We start from the raw sequence: 23,243 nt of genomic DNA, 5'->3' as shown, positions 1-23,243 counted from the left end.
GCCATGGTAGAGAAATTGCTGAAAAGTGATGGAGAATGAGAGAGGAGGGGTGTACTTATCTAGGCTTTTGGAAGATTGAAGGGTTGCATCGGTTAGAGGAAAGGGAAGGTTCAGATTGAAGTGACACTTCTGAGGAGTTGCTTCGGCGGCACCAATGGAAGAGTAATAATAACACTCACATCCAATTAGTACACTCATCAATTAAGAAAACTAAAAAAGGAAATAAAATATTTTACAAAGATACGGGAGATTTTTTACATAAGAGACATAATACCAATCTTTTTACGCAGTCGACAAATTCTTTCTTCCAAAAGAGATTTTGTAAAAATACCAGCAAGTTGAAACTTAGTACTAATGAACTCTAACAAAATATCACCTTTTGCAACATGATCAAAAATAAGATGATGCTTAATTTCTATATGTTTTGCCCTAGAATGATGCACAGAATTTTTTGACAGACATATAGCACTTGTATTATCATAGAAAATAGGAGTAGAAGTAAAAGATAAATCATAATCGAGAAATTGATGCATGATCCAAAGAACTTGTGTACAACAGCTTCCAACAACTAAATATTATGCTTCAGTGGTTGACAAGGAAACACAATTTTGTTTTTTGCTATGCCACGAAATTAGAGCATTCCCCAGCAATTGGCATATACCACTAGTACTTTTCCTGTCAATTCTATCACCTGCAAAATCTGCATCTGAAAAACCTTTTAAATCAAAATTGTTGGAATGAGCATACCATAATCCTAATTCAGTGGTCCTAGTGAGGTATCTAATAGTGCGTTTAACTCTAGTGAGATGAGATTCCTTTGGAGCCGACTGAAATCTTTCACACCTCCACACACTGAACATTATATCTAGTCGACTAGCCATGAGATATAGTAAAGATCCAATCATTCCTCTATACATTGTTTCATCCACACTTTTTCCTTTATTGTCATCTTCAAGTGTAGTTGTTGGACTCATTGGAGTTCCAGTAGGCTTTGCATTCTCCATTCCAAACTTCTTTATGAGTTCCTCAATGTACTTGGATTGGCTAATAAAAATCCCTTTGGGAGATTGATTGATTTGCAATCAAAGAAAGAAAGTTATCTCTCCCATCATGCTCATTTCGAATTCATTTTTCATGATATGAGCAAATTCTTCACATAATATAGATTTAGGACTCCCAAAAATAATATCGTATACATAAATTTGAGTAATAAGATTACCTGAATTTAAACGCTTAATAAACAAGGTTATGTCAATACTACCTCGTTTGAAACCTTGATTTAGAAGAAAAGAGCTTAGTCTTTCATACCAGACTCAAGGGGCTTCCTTGAGTCCGTATAAAGCTTTTGACAGCTTGAATACATGGTTTGGGAAGCTGTTTCTTACAAAGCCAGGAGGTTGTTTCACGTATACTTCTTCAGAGATATATCCATTTAGGAAGGCATTTTTTACATCCATTTGAAATAGCCTAAATCCCTTATGAGCAGTAAAAGAAAGTAGTATTCGAATAGATTCTAATATTGCTACAGGTGCAAATGTTTCATCATAGTCGATTCCCTCTTGATGAGAATAACCTTGAGCAACTAGCCTTGCTTTATTACGAACTACTTGACCAGATTCATTCAGCTTATTTCTAAAAATCCATTTAGTTCCTATAATGGAAGCATTTGATGGTTTTGGAACCAAGTCCCACACTTTATTTCTTTCAAATTGATCAAGTTCATCTTTCATGGCTTTTAACCCAACATTCATCTTTAAGAGTTTCATCAACCTTTTTTGGCTCAAGTTGTAATATTAAGGCTATGTGAGAGTTGAGCTTATGAGATCTTCTGGTAGTTATACCTTCTTGTGGAATTCCAATGATGAACTTGTGGGGATATCCAGGTTCACTTTTCCATTCATTTGGAACACCCGTGACTGGCTTTCTTTCGACGGTGGTTGATTCTTTAGCAGAAGATGGTTCCTAAACTTCAATGTGCTCCTCAGTTGACTGATTTTGCTTATTGGTTGCCTGATCATGACTGTCTTTTCCTGTAACAATAGACTTTGGGATAATCGAGATTTCCTTATCTTCAGGAAGTTTTTCATTCCTTAAGCGAGGGTTAGTATCCACAAAAACAACATGAATTGATTTCTCAATACATAAAGTTCTTTTATAGAATACTCTATATGCTCTACTTGAGGGAGAGTACCCAAGAAAAATACCTTCGTCGCTTTTTGGATCAAACTTACCCAAATTTTCTTTTCTATTATTGTGAATGAAGCATTTGCAGCCAAATGGGTGGAAGTAACTGATATTGGGTTTCTTACCATTCCACAGCTCATATGGAGTCTTTTTAAGAATGGGTCGAATCAGACATCTGTTAATAATATGACATGTTGTGCTTACAGCTTCTGCCCAGAAGTGATGAGGGAGAGAGTTTTCCACAATCATGGTTCTTGCCATGACCTGCAAAGTTCTATTCATACATTCTACCACTCTATTTTTTTGGCGGTGATCTTGGGGAAGAAAAGTTGTGAGATATTCCTTGATCATTACATAAATTTTTAAAGGCTTTGCTTTCGAACTCTCCTCCATGGTCACTTTTGATAGTAGAAATGTAGTATCCCTTTTCATGTTGTGCCTTCTTACAGAAGACTTCAAAATTCCTTAGAGCTTCATCTTTATGGCTCAGAAAAATAACCCAAGTGAAATGAGAAAAATCATCTACGATAACAAAAGCATATTTTCTACCACCAATACTAGTAGTTCTAGTTGGACCTAAAAAATCCATATGCAAGAGTTGAAGAGGTTTAATAGTAGAAATAATATTTTTTTTATTTTAAAAGATAAATGAATTTGTTTTCCTAATTGACATGCATCACAAATTTGATCTTTTGAGAAATCTAGTTTTGGAATACCAATGACAAGATCACATTTGGAAAGTTTTTGAATAGTATGCATGCTAGCATGGCCAAGCTTTATATGCCATACCCAGGGATCATCCATCATAGAAGCTAGACAAATTTGATTATCAAGACTATCTTTGTTACTGATAGTATAGACATTCCTGTCTCTATTTCCAGAAAGAATAATTTTACCTGATTCATCTTCAATAAACCAACCATGCTTTTTAAAACCAACCGCATAGTCATTGTCACATAGTTGACTGATACTTAGAATCTTGTAACCAAGTTCATCAACCAGGTGTACTTCATCTACATCACATGTTGAGCTGAGTGGGACTCTTCCAACTCAAATTATATTCCCTTTTGATCTGTCTCCAAAAGTGACAATTCCTCCATCTAGTTTGGTAATTGTCTTCAGTTGGTTGTCACCAGTCATATGTTTGGAACACGCGCTATCAAGATACCATTTTCCTTTTTCATTCTTCTTACGTTGTTCCTGCAAAAACAATTACTTTTTTTAGGTACCCAAGCCTGCTTGGATCCTGAATGGTAAGTGCTTTGAGTATTATCTTGACTAGAAGGCTTGGGTCGCCAGACCCATCTCCTGTTGTTCTTAAACCTGCAATGGTTAGAGGTATGACCGATCTTTCCACAGTAAAAACAGGAGGGGTTATTAGAATTTTCAGAGGCTTTTTCTCCTCTGATTCTAATCCTTCAATGGTTAGTGTTGTGCCTATTTTTTCCACAATGAGTACACGCAGAAAGTTGTCTAGTTCTAGTCGGAGTTTTATGAGGAGCATACTGATTTGATCTAACTGAACTATGACTGGTGGATTTTCGTAATCCATTCAGTTGAAGTTGAAGTTCATTAACTTCATCTTGAAGCATATCTCTCTCAATTTCACATACTTCCAACTTCAAAGCCCAGTCTTTCTTTTCGCTTTGGATTTTTTGAATTTCATTCAGAACTTTTTCAATATCTACAAGAGCAATATTAACGAATTATTGGAGTTCATAATAGTTAGGATATGTAGGAAGACGTACCTCACTTGTTCCTTCGTCTGCCATGAGACCAAGTTCACCCGAGTCTTCATCGCTATCTTGTTTGATGGCCATAAAGCACATATTGGCGATTTCTTCGTGATTAGATTCTTCTTCATCACTCCAAGCTCCAAAGGATTTCTTCTTTTGAAAGTTCCTTCTTAGTTTCTTTTTCAGTTCAGGGCATTCAACTGGGATGTGTCCATATTTTTCACATTCGTAGCATCTTCCATCAATTTTGTCATTATCATTGTTCATCTTCCCTTTTCTTAAATTTGATTTACCTCTTCTGATGTTTTTATTCTTCTTCATCATGCTTGTTACAACTTTGGAAATCATAGCTATGTTCTCATCTTGTTCTCCTCCTCCTCCTCCTCCTCCTCCTCCTCCTCCTCCTTCTCCTCCTCCTCCTCCTCCTTCTTCTTCTTCTTCTTATTCTTCTTCTTCTTCTTCATTTTCTGATTCAGCCACAATTGCTTTGAATGCAATTGTCTTCTTCTTTTCTTGTTGAACTTGCCTGTCTAAGTGTATTTTCTCAAACACAATTAGATCATCTCTAAGTTCATCATAGCACATTTTATCAAGATCCTGATACTCCAAATCAGTGACTTTGGATTGCCAAATCGTGGGAAGGCTTCTCAAAATTTTTCTAACATGTTCTCAATTTTTATTGGTCTACCAAATAATTTTAAGTCTCCAAGGATTTTGCTGAACCTGGAAAATATTTCCTCTACTGATTCTCCATCCTTCATTTGAAATAATTCATAGTCTCGAACTAGAAGATTGATCCTTGTTTCTTTCACTTTGTTGGTTCCTTCATATGTGATCTCTAACTTATCTCACATTTCCTTTGCAGTTTCATAGTTTGATATATTTTCATATTCTTCTCCGCTGATAGCATTGTACAGTAGATTTTTTGCCTTAGCATTCACTTGAATTACAACTGATTGTTCTTCAGTGTAATCATCTAAATCAAGAGGATCAGATGAGACTATGATTTGACCATTGTCATCCTTCTTTGGCGGAATTGGAAGATTTCTCTTTTTGATCACACGCCAAACTTTAATGTTATATGACATAGTGTAGGTCTCCATGCGTACTTTCCAATGAGAGAAGTGCTGACCATTGAAGTAAGGGGGTCGTACTTGAGAAGTTCCTTCTTGGAATAGTGCTCCAACGACTGTATTTGATCCCATGATCTTTTCTTCACTTGTTGTAAAGCAAAGTTCGTGAGCCTTGCTCTGATACCAATTCAAAGTACATAGGGGGGGGGGATGAATTGCAACTAATTAAAAAAAACTTGGTTGACTTAGAAGAGACTTAGTCGACTTCTTTTTATCAGCAAGTTTCATTGACGAAGAAAAGTAAATTGCAAAGAATTTAAAAACTAAGAACACATGGGTTTTAAACTAGTTCAGTATTGGTGTGGTACCTACATCTAGTTCCCTTGGGTCACAAGAGTTTCTTAGATCTTCAATAGTTGGTTACAGTAGTAGTGGTTTTATGGATCGTTTACCATCAACAATTTTCAGCAACAATGTTTTATAAGCTTGACACAACTCTTGATTTGCTTCCTAACACTTCCTATCTTTTGAGACACTAGTAAACTTAGGAATACAGTGTTTGTGCTAAGAACCAGGAAGACATAGAAAACAATGATGAGTTACGTAACTGAATTCTTTAGTCTGCCAATCTTCTTATACGAGAGTTTTGAGTAGCCGTTGCAGATTGACCCTCGATTGAGGCACAAAATATTCTAAGAGATTTAACCCAAAGGGTGCCTCCGAATCCTGCACAAAAGATGGGCTGGATTCATTTACATCCTTCCTTTTCTTATCCATAATCAAGGGAGTGATTTGTGGCTTGACTTGATCGATCAGTCTTCAGAATCTCCAGATTTCAAATCAATCCTTGAAGTAGGGCCTGACTTCCTATAGCAGCTACACTTGATCTTGTTTCCTTTTTGATGGCCTTGACATTCTTTGATTTAGTATTGTCATTGTTGCATTTGATCTTGTTTCCTTTCTGATATTTTTAACTAAAAGACTTCCTTTGAATTAGTACCGCCCTCCTATTTTTCTGCAATTAAATAGATACAGTTAGATTTGCACTATTGTAATCATTGAAACTTAGGTGTAACAATAGAAATACCAATTAATCTTGGTTTAATTTTGAACACTTGTTCCTAAATCCGCTAGTAAATAAAATATATGAAAATTTAAGTATTAATAATTTAATATTTGTATCAATTAATTGCATTAAAAACGTTAATGTTGAAATAGTATAAAATCAGTAGTAATTATACGATAAACGACGACAGTTATTGTAAAGTCATACCGAGAAGTTCAAAAGCTACCTTACATACAAAATTTATAGTCAGTCTAAATCAGTATTCAGTAGTATCATGGTGAGCCATACAATAGAACTTGATCAAATTGAATTTATGCTTGGATAACAAAATTTATTGGAAACAAATTAGAAGGCAAAGTAAAAGAAAAATAACTAGGATGAATTGAATCCAACTTATTTCTATTATTTGTTTAATAATAAACATTTGCTAGAATAAATCAGAGATGAAAACCAGTTCGTATCTTAATTTTTCGAGCAAATAAATAAAAGATAATAATTTCATTAGTAATTTATCAACAGATTCGTAATTCGTTGCTAAAGTTTACATTGAAAAATTAGCAACTTCTGCATCCGTTTTACCAACGAATTTATGTTACGTTGGTAAGTAAATTTGAATTTGTTAGTAAATTACTAACGGATATAGAAGTTGTTGGTAATTTTTTCCCAACATATATTTGTTCGAATGGTAATTTACTAACAACTTAAGATCGGTTGTACAAATCCGTTAGTAATTTGTTGTTAAATATGGTGGCACTTTTTCGCGCAATATTTACCAATGAAATAAGAATTTATGGTAATTTGACAAAGAAAATAATCCGTCAGCAATAGTTAATAATATGTTGCTAAATTACCCGCCATATTTTCCCGCAATATTTACCAACTAAATTTATCGGTTAATAAAAATTGGTTGGCAATACGTTGGTAGTCAGTTACTAAATTGATGAAAAATAAAGATTGATTTGTCATTCATTAGTACTCCATCAGTTTCAATTTAGATGAGATAGTTTGACTCGACTCGGAGTTTAAGGAAAAAAAAAGACTTTTGAAACTTGTGGTCTTAAAAGCTTAAGAGATAAAAGCTTTATGGGGCCATGACATTTGTGTAGTTATAAAAACTTCTCATTAAGGGTAAAATAGATAAAATGACGAGTTTAAAGTTGAATTATTTTCAAATTTAGAAATGCGTCTTTTTTTTGGAATAGACTAAAAAGAAAAATAATTCATCTAATTTGAAACAGATCTGCTAGTAATTTACCAACGGATTATGATGGTTGGTAAAATTCGTTGGTAATTCGAAGTTTCATTATAGTTTTAATTCAAATTTTATATATTTACAATTAAACTCAATAACTTTAAAAAAAATTAAAATTTTAAATTCATAAACTTTAAATTTAAGCTTATTTTAAACCACACAAAAGAGCAGTAGACTACACTTTTTACAGAGCCACTTGTTCACTGGCTCCTCAGTCGTTCCTCCACCTGGTTCTGCAAAAGAGTACGGTGAATATGAAAACGCTTGCTGAATCCTACAACTTTAAAAAATTAGCTAGTGTGTTTAATAATTCAGTAAATAGCTTACTGAACAAAATCTGGTATTGAATGGGGAACCATCTTCATCTTCCTATATTTCATTGCATCTACTCATGTTTTCTGACTTCTGACGATATCTGGTCTAGTCCTGACTTCTGACACCCTCATGCCACTGACCAGTCAAAAAAGACCGTCTTTTTGCAGTGTACAGTCCAAACGCCACTGCTCTTCTTCTGCACCTACCAACTTAGACCCTGACTACTTCCCCCTTATGACTGACAATTGTCCCTAACATTACTAAAGTGATCCACAAATCTACCATTTGAAGAGTTCGGAACCAAAATGTGATCTTTTTTTACTCAAACAATCAAAAAGCATAAAAAAAAAAATTTAGTGACCAAAATACATATAAACATCCGTTTTGAACGTTAAGGTAAAAGGGCGCTATATATATAACGTCTTTTATAAAGGCTCTATGGTACAAGACTGTCAGGTATAGCGCCTTTATAAACGACGCTATACATATTTTGTGGGCCCACCAATAAAATAACTCTTCTGCGCTTAACTGACATAACAATAATTCAAATGGGTATAGCGCCCTTTTAAAGGGCGCTATACCTCAAAAAATTCGACCCCCCAGATTGGGCATTGCCTTATTTAAAGACGTTGAGGATTTTGCAAAAATTCATTCAGAAATATTCTTAACTCCTGTTAAATTTTTCTTCTTGTTAGATTCTCAAGCATTTTGTCATAATGTCTGGAGAGCGAAAAGTAAGGGTTTCATTATATTGGGGGTGAGGTTGTGGTAGCGAATAACTCAGTGAGCTATAGTTTATCTCCACAGTGTCATGTTAAGTTGCCACTTACAATAGAGTACGATAGACTGGTATCGTTGTTGTGTAACAAAATGAGTGTGAGCAAACGCTCGGTGAACCATAAAGTAACCGAAAGATATCCGTATTCTGTCACTCCGCAAAGGGTTACTTGTTACGTTGAGTTTAACATCGAGGATGATGAAACTTTGAGTGATTTTTTGAGAACTCCGGATGAATACCTGGAATGTCTTTTGATAAAAATGTTGGAAATGTACGTGAAGGTTGAAAACTCGCAATAATGAGGTTGAGCAAAGCAGGGATAACCCTCAGTCATCGGGTGGTTATTCTGGAGCAGTTTTTGCCGAACAGGTTCTGGCTGAAAGAGTTTGGCCTGATTTAAACTTATCTCCACGAGCGAATGAGGAGCGAGGAAATAATTTCTCTCCTACTTTACATAATCCACAAGACGAGTGGTAAACTTTAATTTTTCTTTGTGTTACGATATTTATTTTTGTTGTATTAAATTTGTATTAACACTCATATATACCACAGGGGGTACTGGCCAGATATGAATTTATAATGTGCATATAATGTAAATAATAAAAATTGTTGTTATTATTTACATAAAATAATATTTACATAAAATACAAAAAGAAAAATCAATGCGTCCCACAACCTGTGTGCCTCAATGCAGCCGCTGGCCTGAGGCGCATCCCATCTCGCCCGGCTACGCTATCAGGATCATCCTCACCATGTCGCCTCCTTATCACTGGGTGCACTGCATCATGAACGTCAGTAGTGCTGGCAGGCTCTGTAGAAGGGGTCGTCGGTCCAGCAGTAACCTACAGAAGAATAAGTTAGCTCAGTATATGAAAATATATATTAGTAATGTACGTGTTAAGTCACAAAAATTTAAATTGTCATACCATGGTCTCGTCGGGCTTCTGAATATAATCATCCGTCGCAGCCAGGTCAGCATCGCACAAAGTGGCCTCCGTGACGGGCGAGGATGAGGCCTTAATAAGAAAAACATAAAGATATTTATGGCTAATCAATGAGATAAAAACAAATTTAAATTTAATAGTAATACAAACATACCTGCGCCTGTGAAAGATCCCCAACACCCCTCGATAAGGAGCCATAACTCAGCCGGCGCCCACTATCCACATCTCGGGTCGGCCGATCATCAACAACGGTCGATGGTCCTGGAAAGTAGTGATCCCAATTATCTCGTGTAATGCTCTTGCCCGTGCTCAATAATGGATCTGACGGGGTCACCTGCGAAGACCCTGGAGTGAGCTGAAGCTGAAGGCTGTATGACTGCATGCTGCTGTGATGGTAGTCTGGCTCATGGAAGTCACCTGGCTAAACAGGTGCCTCAACGCCCCCTTGCTGGGGACCACCTCCTCGCCTGCCCCCATGACCTCACGGGACAGCCCTGCCTCATGGGACAGCCCTACCACTTGGGGCAGCCTTAACTCGTGGGACAGCCATACCTCGATGGTAATGCTCTGGCGCCACCTAAGCAAGGTCGTGTCCTAAGAACTCATCCTCTCGGGCTCGCCGCAGTGTCCAGGCAGCCAGCTCTGTAACCTACCGGCCATACTCGTGCAAAGTGGCCGCTCCCTCGCCAGCATATTGCTGCATCTAAAGTCCCAACTGGTGGAACAAATGTAGTTCAATAGCATGCACAACATGTAAAATATAAATAACGGAACGCTAGGTTACATTTTTTGGTAAGAATACCAAATAACATACCAGTGCCTCGTGCCTCCCGGCGTATGGAACGTACCGACCGCCAGCGCGATGAATGGGATTCTAGATGAAAAGTCAGGTAACGCCGCGGTACCAGCACATATAATCATGCTCAGTATTCGTCCGACGCGGTGAAGGGGGCGGAATCAGGTCAAGTCGCCGGTCCCAAGTATCGATCTGCGCCTCTAGCCATGCCATATATGCCTGGTCCCCCTAGAACGATCATCTCGCTAGAAATGTGTGGTCTGCCAGGTGGGCGATGGCGGTATAAGCTGTGGACGGCCAAACTGGCGAAGTACCCGCTCGGTGGCATGATGCTCCACAATATCAAGGCACATCAACGAGATGGAAGATCTCTAAATAAGTCGGTCGACCGAGCAATAATCGGGCAAGCCAGCTATCAACACGTCGTTGTATGGCATCCAGGTGAACTATTAAGTAACAATAGAAAATGTGAGTATACGCAACACATGTGAAACCAGGCCAAGTAAACTTAGGTATACATTTACTTGTGCGCCCTCCAGCAAATCCAACAAATCTCTGCACAAGGGGAGATTATGTCGAGCCTCGTATTCTCGTCCATATCCCCGCCGGAGAACCCACCTCCTAGCTAGAAGGAGAAACGGAGGTGGTACACTCGAAGCTAATGGTGGTAGAGGTGACTGTAACTGCATGAACTGTTCCCAGGCTCAAACATAACATACAAAGTGGATGTAAAATTTAATATATATTTTTATTGGGTATGTTATAATCAATAGAGTATTCGAATATGTTTTCACCTGTAGCAGCGGCAAAAAATCCAGCAATGTCACGCTGGGTGCCCATGGTCGCCCGGCACATCTGCCTGTACAAGTAGGCGAGAACAGCATCACCCCAGCTGTATTGGGGTAAATCATCTAGCCGCTCAAGATGATGAAGAAATCTCAAGCTGACTAGGTTCCCCGAAGTGTTCGGGAACAAGACCCCTCCAAACATAAGGAGCAGCAGCAACCTCGTGTACCGGTGGATATGTAGCTCCGGTGTATCGCCTGTGATGTCAGGGTGCAATACCTCCAAATGGTCTTGGATAGTCGTCAGCTGCAGACGATAGGCCCCAGCCAGTGCAGTCTCCTCCTGTGGCCGGAAACCAGTGAGTTGCTGCAGCATGTCCTGGTACTGCCCACCTGTCAGCTCTCTCATGGCCTGCGACAGAGCAATGGGGTGTCCATCAACGGACAACCCATATATAACCTCCATGTCCTGCAGTGTGATGGTGGCCTCGCCAATGGGCAAGTGGAATGAGTGCATCTCTGGTCGCCACCGCTCTATCAGGGTCGTAATCAAAGACCAATCATGCTGCAACTGCCCGATCTCCAAAATCCTATAGAAGCACGTATCCTGCAGACATCTGACTACACGGGGATAGAGAACTTTACCCTTCACAAAGTCCCACATGTCATCCACTCTACTAACGTGGAGAGTCTGGGCCAGTAACTCTCCCTCCCATAAGTGGGAGGACCTATGATCGCCCTGTAACGACAATAGCTCATCGCTAGAAGGTCCGGGATGCATAGGCGGAACCTCCATGTCATCTACTGTAAATTAAACAATATTAATTACATGTTAGTTTTATAATTTTATATGTTTGTTTGTAAATTAAATAATTATTTTTTATAATTATACAAGATTTAATTATTAATTATTCACATATGGGTTCCAAGCTCGATATTTGAGGCCCAGTAGCACCAAGATATCCGGAATTCTTGTATGTGTTAGTTTTATTATTTTACATGTTAGTTTTATAATTTTATATGTTTGTTTGTAAATTAAATAATTAATTTCTATAATTATACAAGATTTAATTCTTAAGTATTCACATATGGGTTCCAAGCTCGATATTTGAGGCCCAGTAGCACCAAGATATCCGGAATTCTTGTATGTGTTAGTTTTATTATTTTACATATAAGTTTTATAATTTTATATGTTTGTTTGTAAATTAAATAATTGATTTTTATAATTATACAAGATTTAATTATTAAGTATTCACATATGGGTTCCAGGCTCGATATTTGAGACCCAGTAATACTAAGATATTCGGAATTCTTGTATGTGTTAGTTTTATTATTTTACATGTTAGTTTTATAATTTTATATGTTTATTTGTAAATTAAATAATTAATTTCTATAATTATACAAGATTTAATTATTAAGTATTCACATATGGGTTCCAAGCTCGATATTTGAGGCCCAGTAGCACCAAGATATTCGGAATTCTTGTATGTGTTAGTTTTATTATTTTACATGTTAGTTTTATAATTTTATATGTTTGTTTGTAAATTAAATAATTAATTTCTATAATTATACAAGATTTAATTATTAAGTATTCACATATGGGGTTCAAGCTCGATATTTGAGACCCAGAAGCACCAAGATATCCAGATTTCTTGTATGTATTAGTTTTATTATTTTACATGTTAGTTTTATAATTTTATATGTTTGTTTGTAAATTAAATAATTAATTTTTATAATTATACAAGATTTAATTATTAAGTATTCACATATTGGTTAAGGCTTGATATTTGAGGCCCAGTAGCACCAAGATATCCGAAAAATATTATTGTTTTCTCATGTTATTTTCTTACGATCGTTGACTAGAATTAGACAGAGTTTGTGTTTGATCTATCAGCAATTTTAACGTATTTTTGGGTATAAGAGATACTTAAATGATTAATTTCAATAACTACAGGGATACTACGCTAAAAAGCACTACATTTTACTACGCTAAAAGGGCACTATATTACTAGTCCTTAAGCAAATAAATAATCTAGCCCAGATAAAATCAACAAATATATTTAATCATAAACAATTCACGAAAATACATATACAACAGTAAAAAGTAACTTATTAATAGTTTTTTGAACAAATAATAATGATTTCTCAATTTTTACATATTTTTTTAGCACACTAATATCTTAGTCCGGATAAAAATAACATACCAGTTTAATCTCCCAAAATAAACACAAAACAACATAGAACACATTTAAAATAATTAATATGCATCTTTATACGAGTTTCGACAAAAACTAAATCGGAATACCTCGATTTATGTTTTTTGGAAAACTGAAGATTTGAAGATTTGAATCCGAAACGAGCAACCCACAACGAGATAAGGCTTAGCTAGGATGTGGGACCAAGAATCTGTATTTTGTGGGATGGGTGGGGTCCACTCGAGTCTTTTTGGCTCGTTAATGGGGGAGACCGTTGGACTCAATTAAAAATGGGGGGGGGGGTTGCAATCTGTTTTGAACGTGGGGGAAGGGAAGGGGACGAGTATTTAAACATGTATATCGCAGTTTATTAAGGCGCTATACATATAGCTCCTTAATAAACCGCGCTATACATAGACGTCTAATCAACTTCATATATAGCGCACTTTAAAAGGGCGCTATATATAGTTTGGTCACTAAATTTGTTTTTCACTTATTTCGGTCTTTTGAGTCCATAAAGACCACATTTAGGTTCCGGACTCCCATTTGAACTGCCAAATTATTTCACTTTTTTCTTTTGGCAAAGAAAGTGTTGTTTATCCATAAAACGGTACAGTTGAATTTATTACGTGATTTATAAATAAGTGAACTGGTTTGATCTAAAAGTGATAAAGAATGTAGATTAAAATTATGATTAACAATTGAAATTGAAGAAGATGACGAGCCTGTCTCTGAATGCAATGCCTCCGAGGACAAAAGTGAAAGTAACGACAAAGTGTGAGTAAAGCTGTTTAATTGAGAGCAAAAGTAAAAAAATAAAGCTTTTGTATGCTGAAAATTTCCTTCTCTTACAATGGCTGCTGAGACTGCTATTTATAACTTTACCTAGGTAAACAAGATACTAGGATCAAACTCCTCTTAATATGATAATAAAAGAGTCATTGATGAATATGTAATGACAGACCATGAATGCAAATATTCTCTGCAACGGTCGCTCATTTAATGTTAGAGAATATTCCCTCATTGAATGTTATCCGATGGCAAACCCTTGATCTCCTCCCGTTAACTATGCTCCATTCGAAATTTACCCGATGTCGATTACATTTATTGTATCCGGTATTGGTTGTTGCCAGACTTGCCTTTTCTTACCTTCGGTTCCACATGTCATACTACCATTCGACCATTTATTATAAACCAACTTTATCCCACACAGATAGTCCCCCTACTTTTCGGTGACGTATCTTAATGTTACCGGGAAGTTGGTGAAGATTCCTTTCATGGCGGGAAAATTCTTGAACAGTTTTCTGACACCTGAAAGTACGCACCTCTTCACGCATTTAATACTCTGAACACGTGTTACCCCACGATTCAGCAAATATTTGCATCGATTTTTGAGGTAATCATGACCACGATTTTTTCCGTTTATAACTCCCCTTCTACTCATTATTTGTACTTCTTTACTTCCAAATTTTTCATAAGTTTTGCATTTGCTTAGAAACTTTTCCATCTCCTCCAACTTTCTGACCTTTTATTACAATGGCTTCTTTCACTGCTCCCTTTGGAAAAAATAGTCTTCTCTTTTGTGGAGACCCAATATAAAACAAGGACAAGGAAGCCGATGTTGATTCTAAACCTACCACTATAAGCATCATTATAACACAACATCTCAGCACTACAAACGACTTTCAAGAGAAGGCCACTTCGATATCTGCGCAAACTTGGCTTGTTAGTATGTATCCCTCCTCCATTCGCTTTTCTAGTATCCCAACTGTGAAGAAGGACTATAACTGCCCCAATCTTGAAATTCTCTCCCCGGATATGATAGAGCGAGTTATCTTCACCAAGGAGGGTTTTACGTATGTCTATACGTATCCTTTTACCTTCGGTCCATTTTCCTTGGAGTCGGCTCGACCCCATGATTTTTTGAGTTTTGCCACTGGTACTAGGTCTGCTTAGCACAAGTAGGCCCATCTATATGGAAACCGGGGAAACCCTAACCCTTGCACACATGATAAGACTTTACTCTCCCAAAGTTTGGTTGGAGGAGTAATAAACTTCAGCAAACGCAGCCACCACGCTCTTCTCACCAGTGTGGATGATGACAACGATCACGGGTGGATGAAACAATTCGTCATCATTGCTACCAAGGACAACATCCGAGCCACAACTACTTCTTTTCCTAAATCGTGGAGTCATTTTTGTAAGTATTCGATTATTCATTTCCTTCTTTTGTGAAAAAATTGTTTTTCATATTTTCTGATCTTCGCATTTCTTTTGTTCCATCTATCTGACGGGAACCACTACAGGTTCAAGGTCTGGTTCAGTGGGTTTAGAAAATTCTAGAAATCACGACACCAGAGTTCCGTCGGTGGAAGGAAACAATCCTAAAATATGGGTGGAAGGCCAAAACTCATGGTAAACCGAGTCTTTCTTCCTTTTATTTTTATACGAACACAGGCAATTTCATGAAAAAGTTGCTAACTCCATTTTTGCTTAATACAGGACTTCTGCATGGCTCTGTTTTTTGCCCCGAGGTTGACGTCTTATTTGACCCCGAAGAGGCCGACCTTGCCCGAATCAGAGCTCGTGGGTCTGCTTTTGGTGAGCGTGCCTCCTCTCGAAATCCCCAGCTCGAGAATAACCAACCAAAAAGGTGACGCTCTTCCTCAGCTGGGACTCAAAAGAAAAAGATAAAGAAAATACCATTCGAGCCGACCGCACTGGTCCTTGTGTATGAAGAGGAAGCCAGTGGCGAAGAGATGAGCTTGATTAAGAACGTTGATTCTCGTTGCCCGACCCCCTTTGTTGCCACCGGTCCAGGTGGTTTAGACCCTGGGCCTCTTCTACCCCCGACCACTGAGCCAATAACCATCAACACTTCTTCTTCTATTGCCTCTTCTTCACCTTCTACACCAATGGGTTGATGCCCATAGACACCAGATGCTCCTCCGCCACCGGCAACGACTATCACTCCTCCACATGTACCATCCGAGCAAGAAAAGAGTGCTTCTCCTATTCGATCTCCCGACCATGAGAATTTAGGGCATAATTATTCAACCCTTTCCCCAGATCCTCGAGGGAGGAGAAAGAGTGCCATCTTTTATCCAAGCTAGTGGAGCTTGTGAATTACCTGAAGCCATTGGTTTCGGAGAAAGACTGGAAGAAAATGCACTCCCTTTCCGGGGAGTGCCTGATAAACAATGCCATGCACAACATGTTGCAAGTATCGTATATGTTTCCTCGTATCTTCTTTTATGTTCACCTGTTGCAATGGAAATCCTAACATTGATATTACTTTTTTCGGGTCAACTTTATTAATTCTGAAGGCCTACAAAGGTTGATTCTTGACAAGCAAGGACTCGCTTCTGAGCGGGATCAACTTTTGGCCGAGAGGAACCAACTTGTTGCGTGCCTCCCGGTATTGGAGGCAAAAACCATTGAGAGAGAGATCCAGGCTCGCTTGCAGCAGAGCAGCAAGATAAAATGGCCCACAGTCAAGAAGCTTCTCAATTGCATAAAAAGCTTCAAGAGGCAAAGTCTAAGTGGGCCGAGCTACATGACGTTGTGCTTGCTATTGCCGAGCGCGATTCTGCCTTCGAGGATCAAATAAATAATTTGAAGACAGTCTTACGCTCCAAAACCGAATAAGCCACTGATGCCGAGGAGAAGAGGGCTAAAATGGAGGAAAGGCTTAAGTGGTCTATGTACCAAAATCGGCTCCATTCAACTATGAATGTTGAGCTCGACACTCACCTCAGTTCCATGAAATCGGAAAGAGAAGAGCTCTAGGCCAAAATTGATAAACTTCAGGCCAAACTCTGAGGCCAATAAGATTCCCTTATTTTTGAGAAGACATATTCCATATACCATATAAAGAGGAAGACCTTAGAGAAGGCTAAAGCGGGCATCGTCAACATACACGATTGTATTGCCAAGGCCTGGGAATTGGAGTTATCTTCTTGCCAAAATCTTCTTGCTCGGCCTGCTGTGACTGACTCTTCGAGTATTGGTTTCGAGACCTCGGGAATCAAAGGGGAGACCGAATAAGGTGAAGGCCCTGAACCGGTAGTGGATCCACTTTTGGATCCACCTTCTTCTACCGGGGGAAATATAGAACCATCTCTCCCTTCGAATTCCAACGGCAATAATGTTTAACTTCTTCTTTTTATTTTTTCTTTTGTACTTTTGCCAATCTTTTCACTGAATTTGACACTTTGATAAATAAAGGATTTTTTTGCTTAAGTGTAGTGCTAAATATATTCCTTTTGCATAAAATTGATTAAAGCTTTGGGTATATGTTCATCTGATAGCTTTTGATTTCGGGCATAAATTCTTCCAGAATCAACTCTTTACTATGAGGGTTTCATAAGAGTGGACCCTCTTATGCTTACGGTGCTCTTGAAAAGGACGTCTTTTGTTCATTTTGGCACAAGCATTTGAAATTTTTGTTAACTTTCAAATGATAAAATTAAGTCATCATTTGGACAAGAAATAAGATAAAAATAAAAGGACTTTATTTTATTCCTTCTATCTATAAAAGTACATAAGCATTCATTTGCTAAAGTAAAAACTGCCAATAAATATGGCTAACTTGTACAACTTATTTTTATTGGACTGATCATGCAGTCCCCGATCCTCATGAAATATTGATCTCGGTTCTCGCAATCCCAATTTACGTGGCATTTTGGTGCCGTATCAGATATTATTCCCCCTAGTGTTCGAACTCTGGGAGTCTTGATTTATCTGTGAAAACAACTTATGAATGGTTAAATAATCCTTTTTTAGTGATGGAAGGTAAAGCTTGCCATCGAACCAAAGATTATTTAACCATCTATATAGCTGTTTGTCATCAATGTGAAAATTTTAGTGCCTTGACATCTAAAGGTCTTTCCTTTGTTGATGACGCTTCCTTCGTAGCATGCTTTCCGTTGCTGCCTTGTTAAAATTCTTTCCAGAAAAACCCAATTGGGATAAAAACTGGTCGAAGGGAAAAAGAGTGCAATACATACTTTCAATATTGGTAGCATCCATCAGCAATAATACCTATTGAGGTGAGTCACATTCCAATTGTTGGGCAACTTGACTCCATCTTGATTTTCCAACTCGTACGACCCTTTACCGGTAATAGTTGAATCCTAGTAAGGACCTTCCCATGTTGGTCTCAGCTTCCTAGTATTGACTTCCCGAGTGCTCTGATTCACCTTTTGTCAAAACCAAGTCTCCTACTTTGAAGTAGCGGAGATTGGCCCTCCGATTATATTATCTTTTCATCCTTTCCTTTTAAGCCACCATTCTCATGTACGCCAACTCCTTGTGTTCGTCTAGCAAGTGCGGCCTCACCAGAAACGCTTCATTGTTTGCTTCGTCATTTGTTCGGGAAAACCTCAAAGTTGGTTTCCTTACTTCCACTGGTATCTAAGCTTACGCGCCATATATGAGAGAGAGAAAGGTGTTTCTCCTGTGCTGGATTTCACCATTGTTCGGTATATCCATAGCACAACCGGTAGCTCTTCGGGCCTTTTTCCTTTATCATTTTCTAGCATCTTTTTAAGGTTTTGGATAATCACCTTATTGGTTTATTCCTCTTGTCCATTAGCACTTGGATTGTACGGTGAATATGTAATCCTCTTGATTTTCAAATCTTCCAAAAATTTTGGGACTTTGGAACATATGAACTGCTGTCCGTCGTCACATGCAATCTCCTTCGGTATTTCGAATTGGCAGATTATGTGGTCCCATATAAAGTCGATCACTTCGCGCTCACCGATCATTTATTAAGGACATGCTTCAACCCATTTAGAGAAGTACTCAGTTAAAACTAAAAGAAATCTTACATTTCCGAGGCCTAGTGGCAGAGGACCGACTATGTCCATTCCCCATTTCATGAATGGCCATAGGGACAACACCGAATACAAGAGTTCTGCTGGTTGGTGCACCATCTGTGCACGGTGTTGACATTTGTCACACTTCTAAATAAATGTCTTTGCGTCCTGCTCCATCCGCGGCAAATAATAACTTGCCCTAACCAGCATTAGAACTAACGAATCTGCACCAAAGTTATTCTCGTAAATTCCTTCGTGGACTTCCCTCATCACGTAATCTGCCTCCAAGGCTCCCAAACATCGAGCCAATGGTCCTTGGTATGATCTTCTATATAACTGCCCATCCATGAGGCAGTAACAAGCTGCTTTGGTTCGCAGTGCCCGGGACGCCTTCGGGTCTTCAGGTAATTTGCTATGTTGAAGGTATTCGACAAACTCAACTCATTCCTCTAGTCCTAGACTAGGTTAGCTGAATTGACTTCGCAATAACCATCCATATCCAATACCGAATGTATAAGTTGAACGATAGTACTGAAGTCAGATCCTTTCATCTCCATATATGATCCCAAGTTATCCAATGCATATGCTTCCACATTTTCTTCCCTTGGAATGTGTATGATTGATCATTACTTGAATTTTTTAAGCAATGCCTGAACCTTGTTCACATATTGTTGCATGCGCTCTTCCTTCATGTTAAAAATCCAGTATACTTGGTCTACTACCAGCTGGGAATCAGATTTTATCTCGATGACCTCCGAGCCGAGTCTCTGGGCCAGTTCAAGTCCTGAAACCAAAGCCTCATACTCGGCTTCATTGTTAGTTCATGGAACAATCTTAATGGCCTGCCTGGGGGGTTCTCCCGAGGGCGTGAGTAGAAATATCCCGAGACCAAACCCTTTAACGTTGGAAGCTCCATCTATAAATAAGGCCTAGAATCGTGATGTCGTTTCCAACACCAATACCGCTTCCTTAGCAGCCAAGGGCATTAACTTGGGACTGAAATCGGCCACAAAGTCGGCAAAAACTTATGACTTTATCGTAGTCCTCGGTTTGTACTCAATTTTAAACTCACTAGTTTCGACTGCTCATTTAGCCAAATGGCCTTACAACTCAGGCTTGTGTAGGACATTCCTTAAGGGAAAGGTTGTCACAACGACTATCGAGAGGCACTAAAAATAAGGCTAAGCTTTTGAGTGGTGACTACGAGAACTAATGCCAACTTTTTGAGGTACGGGTAGTGAGTCTCTGCTCCCGATAATACTTTACTAACATAATAAATGGTAAATTATGTACCTTCTTCCTTTCAGACTAAAATGGCACTTAACGCTACGTCCGAGACTGCTAGATATATTAACAATGCTCACTTCCCCCGGTTTTAATAGTAATAGGGGGCTTAACAAGTATCTTTTAGGTCTTTCAAATCTTGTTGGCATTCTGAAGTCCATTCAAAAATGTTCTTCTTCTTCAAAATTTAAAAGAAGTGATGGCACTTTTCAGAAGATCTCAAGATGAATCTGCAGAGCCGCCAATCTTTCGGTCCGCCTTTGTACTTCCTTTACATTTGTCAGCTGGTCCGGAATGTCCTTGATTGATTTGATATTATCTGGATTTAGCTTGTTAGCTCTTTGCAAAACCAGGAACCCTAAGAATTTACCGGAACTAACCCCGAACGCGTATTTCTCCAGGTTGAGTTTCATATTATGCTTTCTCAAGATGTCAAAAGTCTCTTGGATGTGCTTCAAATGATCTCCTATAAACAAATAATTGACTAACATGTCATTAATGTACACCTCCATTTTTTGGCCTATCTGATTCTCAAACATTTTATGAATGAGCCTCTGATAAGTGGCTCCGACATTCTTAAGCCCAAATGGCATCACAATATAACAGTATGTGCCAAAGTCCGTTATGAAAAATGTTTTTTCTTGATCCTCTGGGTTCATCTTGATTTGAATGTACCCGAAGTAAGCATCAAAGAAACTTATTAAATTGTGCTCGGACATAACATCAATCATTTTATCAATGTTCGGTAATGGGAACGAGTCTTTAGGGCACACCTGATTTAAATCCTTACAATCTACGCATATCCTAAACTTGTTATTCTTTTTGGGCACTGTAACTACGTTGGCTAACCATTCTGGATACTTTACCTCCCGGACTGAACCAATGTTGAGTGATCATGTTACCTCTTCTTTAACAAACATGTTTCTGACCTTTGCTATCGGGCGCTTCTTTTGCCTTACCGGTGGAAAGTTTGGATCCAGGCTTAGCTTGTGCACGACCAACTCTAATAGGATACCTGTCATATCTGAGTGAAACCATGCAAAGCAATCTACATTAGCTTTAGGAAAATTCATAAATTCCAACCTGAGTTTAGGATTGAGTCTTGTTCCCAAGTGAAACTTCCTTTCCAAAAACTCTTCGAACAGGGCCACTTGCTGGAGTTCTTCTGCAATGAACTTGGTCGCATCCGTCTCCTCCGGTACCTGAAAATATCTCGGCACCTGGTGGGATTCAGACGATTCCTCGCCTTTATTATCTTCGTTCGAAAAGGGAGAAGGCATCAGTTCTTGTAATTGCTATTTAGTGGGCTCCTTCCCCTTGCTGCTTGAAATACTTACCGTGTTCATCACCCTTCCTGCCGGTTGATCTCATCTTATCTGCTTGATTCCTTTCGGGGTTAGGAATTTCAATAGTTGATGATATGTTGATGATACAACCTTCATCTTGTATATCCACGGCCTTCTGATGATTATATTGTAACCCAAATCGCTATATACCACTTCGAATAGAGTGGTTTTGATCAATCCTTCAGCGTTTGTGGGCAGAAAGCCTCTCCTCGGATTGTCGCACTTGTCAAGTTGAATCAAACTAAGAGTTTTGTCATCGGAATGATGCTTTCTATCAGCTTTTCTTACTCTATCACTCTCCATTGGATGATGTTGGCTGAGCTTCCTGGGTCAACCAAAACACGTTTAATTTTGAAATCTAAAACTTTGGGAGAGATTACCAAAGCATCGTTGTGTGGTAGGAGAAGTCCATCAACATCATCTTCCGCGACTTCCCAGAGTCTCTTGTTGTGAGTCACTAATATCTTTGTTTTCTTGTCCCTTCGAACGCTAAGCATTATCCCAGCTTCGGCAATAGTTGTTCTGTGCTCGGTAGCTTAAGAATTCCGTGTGATGGCCATTCTTCAACAATGTCACCACCTCTTCACGTAGATACCGACAGACCCCAGTTCTATGGTCGTGAGTCCCATGATATTCACACCACAAATTGAGATCCCTCTGGCTAGGATTAGGCAGGATTGGCTTCAAGAACCTTGCTTCTTTGATATTCCTCATCGCCGATACCAACTCTACTAAGCTGATGCTGAAGTTGTAATCTGATAACCTGGGATGTGTGGAGTCTCGGGCCCCTAGTATCTCCTTCTCTTTTAATGATCTGTTGTTACAACCTCGATCAGTTCTTCTATCGGGAGCAAACCTATTCGATGACCAAAGCCCTTTGTTGTTCTGACCTTCCCTTCTTTCATACGACAAACAATGACCTCTAGAAGACCGACGATCCGCTTGAAAGTAGCTTTTAAGTTTATCCTAGTTTTTGTCTCGATCCCGTCCCATGGTTGATACCGGGAACCGGAGCTGATCGTCCTTTGTCCTTATTTTTGACTCATAACAGTTATGGACATCCGCCCATGTAGTTGCTTGATGTTCGAGCAGGCTTTCCTTCAACTTTTAGAAGGAGTTAGAGCTCAGTGGATTCAAACCCTTTGTGAACACCTCTGCTGCCCACTCGTCTGGTGCTGCCGTTGGAAGCATCCTCTCTTTCTGAAACTAGATCAGGAATTCTCGCAGCAGTTCGCACTCACCTTGCGCAATCCTGAATATGTCCGCATTTTTGGTTTGGACTTTATTTGCCCCGGCATGGGCCTTGATGAATAAATCTAAAAGCATCTCAAAAGAGTCAATTAAATATTTGGGTAAGAGAGAATACCATGTTAGAGACCCCTTTGTGAAGGTTTCACCAAACTTCTTCAGTAAGACCGATTCGATCTCATGTTGAGCCAAATCATTCCCTTTCATAGTCATGGTGTAGGTTGTAATGCGCTCCTGCATATCTGAAGTCCCATTGTATTTTGGTATGTTCGGCATCTTGAACCTCTTCGAAATTAACTCTGGTTTTGCGCTAGGTTTAAACGGTAATTGTGTGTATTTTTTCAAATCTGGGCCTTTTAGTATTGGTAGTGCACCCACAATCTGATCCATCCGAGTATGAAACTCCTTTCCATTTTGAT

At 38.7% G+C, this 23,243-nt stretch overlaps 2 protein-coding genes across 2 annotated transcripts; both read right to left on the bottom strand.

Moving 5' to 3' along the window:
• Positions 1-575: 575 nt before the first annotated feature.
• LOC107785070 (secreted RxLR effector protein 161-like) lies at positions 576-1,004 on the bottom strand. The gene has a single exon (XM_016606294.1). The coding sequence runs from the start codon at positions 1,002-1,004 to the stop codon at positions 576-578; it is 429 nt and encodes a 142-aa protein (XP_016461780.1).
• Positions 1,005-1,962: 958 nt separating this feature from the next.
• On the bottom strand, positions 1,963-2,445 carry LOC107785071 (putative mitochondrial protein AtMg00710). The gene has a single exon (XM_016606295.2). The coding sequence runs from the start codon at positions 2,443-2,445 to the stop codon at positions 1,963-1,965; it is 483 nt and encodes a 160-aa protein (XP_016461781.2).
• Positions 2,446-23,243: the final 20,798 nt, after the last annotated feature.

Source organism: Nicotiana tabacum, chromosome 13, assembly GCF_000715075.1.
Source record: "Nicotiana tabacum cultivar K326 chromosome 13, ASM71507v2, whole genome shotgun sequence".
Taxonomy (NCBI): domain Eukaryota; kingdom Viridiplantae; phylum Streptophyta; class Magnoliopsida; order Solanales; family Solanaceae; genus Nicotiana; species Nicotiana tabacum.
Note: the sequence above shows the minus strand (reverse complement) of the source record. Positions and strands in the feature narration are given on the sequence as shown.

Coding starts and splice junctions, on each gene's coding strand:
- LOC107785070 (XM_016606294.1), bottom strand. CDS start 1,004: ATGGAGAATGCAAAGCCTACTGGAACTCCAATGAGTCCAACAACTACA.
- LOC107785071 (XM_016606295.2), bottom strand. CDS start 2,445: ATGGCAAGAACCATGATTGTGGAAAACTCTCTCCCTCATCACTTCTGG.